Source organism: Cryptomeria japonica, chromosome 3 (genome assembly GCF_030272615.1).
Source record: "Cryptomeria japonica chromosome 3, Sugi_1.0, whole genome shotgun sequence".
NCBI lineage: Eukaryota > Viridiplantae > Streptophyta > Pinopsida > Cupressales > Cupressaceae > Cryptomeria > Cryptomeria japonica.
Window position 1 is genome coordinate 642,611,157 of NC_081407.1, and position 5,688 is coordinate 642,616,844.

The 5,688-nt window shown below is 36.7% G+C and overlaps 1 protein-coding gene across 1 annotated transcript; it reads right to left on the reverse strand.

Moving 5' to 3' along the window:
• Positions 1-394: 394 nt before the first annotated feature.
• On the reverse strand, positions 395-2,824 carry LOC131050321 (G-type lectin S-receptor-like serine/threonine-protein kinase LECRK3). The gene has a single exon (XM_057984503.2). It carries the CDS (start codon positions 2,822-2,824, stop codon positions 395-397), a length of 2,430 nt encoding a protein of 809 aa, XP_057840486.2.
• Between the last annotated feature and the right edge of the window lie 2,864 nt (positions 2,825-5,688).

A 5,688-nucleotide genomic window follows, 5' to 3' on the forward strand; every position in this document is an offset into this window, starting at 1 on the left:
TACTAAATTTAACAAAATAATAATGTGCACAATCAATCAACTAGATTCTTTCATATCTCTAATCAATAATCAATGTTTTAAAGTTGAAATCATTTTGGATGGAAACAAGTCTGATTATAGTAAGGATACCTTTAAATCAAAAGTTGTCTTCACTAAACAAATTTGACATATTACAACAATTTGAGTAAACATAAAATTGCCTTCACTAAGCAAGTCCAACATACAACAACAATTTGAATAAACATACACTTGAAATTGTCTTCACTAAACACCCACATCAAGAAAAATCTAATATTTCACTGACCTAAATGCAACTCTGAAAGGTTGGATTTTGATGAATTGCTTCTATATCATATTGACAGCATAATTTTAAATTGGATTGGCTTCATAAAAGCTATCTGATAAAAGAAATATGGTCGGTTGAATTAGAGGCGTGACTTGCAGCAGTTGAAGGAGAAGATGGCGGAGTAGGGAGCGGCGGCACACAAATCTCAATTGTGCCTTCCAACATCTGAACAACTGCTTTGGTCGATGGTCGAAAACAGGGATCCTGTTGAATACACCATAGTCCCAGCAACACCATCCTTTCCAACTCACTCAACTCCTCTCTGGACAGCTGCTCCTGGACCAACTCTATCAGCCCTCCTCGTTTCAAACAGTCATAAGCCCAATCAGACAAAACCATTTCATTCTCCAGGACATCCAGATCCACCATTTTCCTCCTACAAATAATTTCTAGCAGCATCACTCCAAAGCTATAAATGTCAACTTTCACAGTGATTGCCATATTCTTGTACCATTCAGGAGCTATGTAACCAAAGGTCCCCCGCGCTTGAGTAAATGTGCGGGTCTGTTCTGTCCTGATCAATTTAGCCATGCCAAAGTCGGATATTTTTGCATTGAGATTTTCATCCAGAAGTATGTTCTGAGGCTTGATGTCACAGTGGAGTATACGATTCATACACTCTTCGTGCAAATAGAGGAGTCCCCTTGCAATTCCAAGAGCGATTTGAACACGCAACTTCCAGTCAAGATAGATGCCACTTTTGAAAAGAACCTGGTCTAGAGACCCATTGCTCATGTATTGGTACACCAAAAGCCTGTGGTAACCCTCCTCACAAAAACCATACAGCTGAACGAGATTTTTATGATGGGTTGCTCCAATGCTATTCATCTCTGCTCTAAACTCCTTTTCATCTGCTCCTCCATCAACGCGGCTGTCTCGCTTCACGGGCTTCTCAAGCTTCTTCACAGCAATCATTCTTCCGTCCAACAGTTCCCCTTTATACACCTTTCCGAAGGCACCTCTTCCCAGCTCTTCTTTAAATCCTTTTGTTGCCAAGTATAGTTCTTGATATGTAAATGATTTTAGTCCCCCATCGAATGAACCCTTTTCTTGTACAGTTCTCAGCTTGGGAAGACAGACAAATAACCATATTATCAACATGACTACTATAAGAGCCGAAAGACAACCCACCAGGCTAAATGCAATGGAACTAATTAGCTTCTCACTGGACTCCTTCCTCTGATCTCCATACTCTGACGGAGCAGTTGATGGAGGGAGGACTTTGGATAATACCTTGACAAAAGCTTTGCTGGCAGATGTTATGCGGCCATCCCTTAGTGGGCTCGCTTTCTTCCGGCAAATTCCAATTTCATAGATGACCACTATGCACATACAATCATCCAGGCACGCCTGCTTGCACTCACTTTCATTAAAAGACAAAATTGTTGCATAGTCATTCCCTGGCCAATCCACGCTTTCAAGCTCCATCATCACAGCACTGCTTGCATTGGCACTGCAGATCTGATCGTAAGAATTTTGAAGGCATCCCTTCAATGGGTCTTTTTTATCAACCAGAGAGAATCCTGGAGGGCATGTACAGGACGGTAACTTATCCTGGGTCACATTACAGATGCTGTTGAATCCACACTGACCACTCACTTGGCAAGGATCATCCAAGGCTTGCCATGCAGGTACCCAGGAAGGAGTAGGATTATTACCTTCATCGCCATCATCATCTGGCTTACTCCACAAATACCCTCTCAAAATTCCATCGGCATCTAAGCTCACTTTACGAACAGCCTGTTTCTGCGCCTCTCTAGAGCTAACATTACATGGAGTAATACTAGCATTTGAAGAATTGTCTACAAAACATAAGTATCCATTCGTAGAAATGTTCAAGGCAGTAGAATTATTACCAATCGCTAACTTCCAGTAATCGCTCGAATTGTCACCCAAACGCTCAGCCAGTGAAAGGATCAAATCCCCATTATTCTGATACGCCAACACGAATCTCCCCGTTGAATAGGTTGCAGTGGTAGCGCTGGAATAGATTTTAGATCCACGCTTCAGTGTTTGGCCGGGCAAGAGAGTATCTGTAGGATGGTCGAAGCTCTGCCAGATGGTGTTGTTAGATTTGTCTAGCACCACAAAGTTACCATTTTTTCTCACTTCAGCAGCATCTACTCCTGTGAGGGAAGGAAATATGGTCTGTAACCTCCCTTGGGAATCAAAGACGTGGAGGCCGGTCACATTGAGCTGCAGAGTAGAACCCTCTTCCAGCGGTTTGTCTCTGTTGGCTGTCCAAACCAGACTTTTTGGAAAATTTATGTCGTCAAACCACACACCAATCAAATATTGCGTGGGAGTTGTAATATCAAACCCAAATGCAAATTCCCCATTTGGTGAAACCCATTTTGAGTGTGTGGAAGTATTGAGAGTTGAGGCAATGTTGATCTGTTGCTGCTGGCCAAACACATTGATTGGCCAGAGCAGACAGACAATGAAGGCCAAAGGAAGGAGCACATGACAGGCTGCCATTGATGAATCTCTTTGTGTAACACTGGAAGATAGAGCCAGCAATTTATTCTTATTTCTGTATATTGGACCTTATGTTTAACTTTGTCAGGAGTTTTGAACTAAGGGTTCCAGAACAGTTTCCCACGTTTTGGGACCTCACCTAACATCATCCTAATCTGACCACTATTTTGTTTTATTTAAGTGACAAACCAATATGCCTAAATACTAATTAGGCATTCAGTTATTCATGTGTGGACTGGGCATTGCCATCTGGAGATATGAAGCAGATATGATTTTAATGTTTAGTTTTGAAGACATTTTCAATTACTCACATCTTGGAAAGAACAATCTACGAGTCAAAATAGAAATTATAAATATTAAAATAACAATTCCATCAACTAATTTTATAGTTTATTGATGTAAAAGATAATTATTTTTTTTTAAAAATGATTCAATACTACTCATAAATATGTATGTAAAATTATTAAAAAACTATACTATTTGCTAATTGATATTTGAGCTTGGATTTCCTCAAGATTAAAATATTTGATATTTAAAAGTATCGTTAAACTGTCTAACAAAAATTTAATCTTCTAGTTGACTGAATCAATCAACCATTGAGGCCCTTCTCAATGCTCAGTCGGCTGGTCTGCAACTACGGATAAAACATTATCTAACGGTCAATGTACATTATCTAACGGATAATGCTCAGACGGCTGGCCTGCAACTACGGAGAAAACATTATCTAACAGTAAGTGTACATCAGGCCAATGTTACATTAATTCTCTTTATGTAACGGTCAATGTGTTCGTGTAAACGTTATTAATAAATTGTTATAGCTTTCGATCTGAAATATTTTGTATTTTTATTTTATCGTATTGATTTTTGTAATATCCTTTCCTATTATTTAGGACGTCCTTACAATAAAAACTCTTTTGTCTAGTGCAGTTGGAAATTGCAGATTCCAAACGAACGCCTGTTTCTAATGCCCAGCTGATAGCAAACTAATAATGATAAAGAATAATGCAATAACAGCAATAACATAAAGTGATCAAATATGAAGTTACAGAATTTACCAGTCATACTCAGAATTTAGGAAAAAACAGAGATGCCCTATTTTTTATTACAGCGTACATAGAATACAATCAGCCTCTCATTTATAAAGTTCACGTGCTTAGAGAAGGCCTCTAAAAATAGAGTTCATTTTAATCGCTTAAAACAGAGCATTCACCGTAAAAAATAAGGCATGCATTCTTTGCTTGAAATGCCAGAATATCTTAACTAAAAAAGAACAAACAACAACATGCTAACAGTTCAATAACATGGACAAAAAACTTATACCGGTTTACATGCTTTATTGGGAAGAAACAAGGTCTAGTTAACTAAAAAAAGACTAGACTAAAAAACTACTATTCCTAAGAAAACTATGAATGCAATGAGAGGAGATGCATGATAGTGGACAACAGTTTTAAGCTGAAGCTGAACTACATGATTTACGGAATTATCAAACTGTATGGGGTAAATGCACAAAGTTGGGTCTCAATCTTACGGAAGTCCGCGGGTTGGGAAAAGAGCCCGTTAGAAACACAAATCAGGCACCCGCTTATCGTCCGAGCCATTAAAAAACGGGTGCATGTTTTTCAGAAACGTGCGCCAGTTTTTTGAATGTATTTATTTATTTAATTTAAACCGTTTTCCATCATTTTCACTATTTCAAAAATGGGTCTTGAATGTATTTATTTATTTAATTTAAACCGTTTTCCATCATTTTCACTATTTCAAAAATGGGTAAACGTTTCAGAGGAGCACGGGTACCCATTTTTTCCATCCAAGGTGACCCCAGACCATTTTTTACCTCCTTCTAGGTACGTAGTTTTGTTTTTTATATTCTTTTTTATTTATTTTTATTATTTTTCATAAAAAAAAGTTAATTTATTGTAATTATTTTTCATAAAAAATGTTAATTTATTGTTATTTTTTAATTTTAGTGTTTTAAAAATTTGAAAAACATTTTTTATTTTATTTAATTTCATGTTTAAAATAGTTTTTAGTTTTTAAATATTGCAAAAAACATGAAAATGTAAACGAATAATAAACTTAAAAAATAGTAAAAACTTAAAACCGTAGGAAAAAAACAAAAAACAAAAACGTAAACGAACAATAAACATTAGACACAAAAAACAGACAATAAACTTGGACAAAAAAATGAACAATAAACCCTAGATAGAAAAAAACGAACAATAAACCATAGAAAATAAACGAACATCAAACCCTAAAAAATTAACAAACAATAAATCCTAGATGAAAATCAATAATAAACTCCCCTTCTCTCTCTCACACACACATACAAGTTACCCTCTCCATCATTACATACACACTCTCTCTCTCTCTCTCTCTCTCTCTCTCTCTCTCACACACACACACACACACACACACACACATGTACACGTTACCCTCTCTATCATTACTCTCTCTCTCTCTCTCTCTCTCACACACACACACACACACACACACATTACCCCCCCCCTCTCTCTCTCTCACACATGCACATTACCCCTCCTCTCTCTCTATCATGTTACACTATTTCTCTTTCATTACCCTCTCTCTATCATTAACTACTCTCTATCTCTCATTATCTATTATCTCTCTAACTCGTTGTATCTCAAATTACTTACTCCCCCCCCCTCTCTCTCTATTTTAATCATGCGTTAAAGTTTGAATGTTTAAATTTATATTTCTAAATGTTGTATTTAATTATAGGATTCTTTTGTAAAAGTTAGATGTTTAATTTATGTTTAAATTGAACTTTAAAATGATAATGAATATGAATGTGCTTTTTTTTGTGTGTGAAAAATAGGGTTCTTAAAATTGATAATACTTTGACT

Excerpts from the sequence above, each read along its gene's own strand:
- LOC131050321 (XM_057984503.2), bottom strand. The coding sequence starts at position 2,824 with ATGGCAGCCTGTCATGTGCTCCTTCCTTTGGCCTTCATTGTCTGTCTG.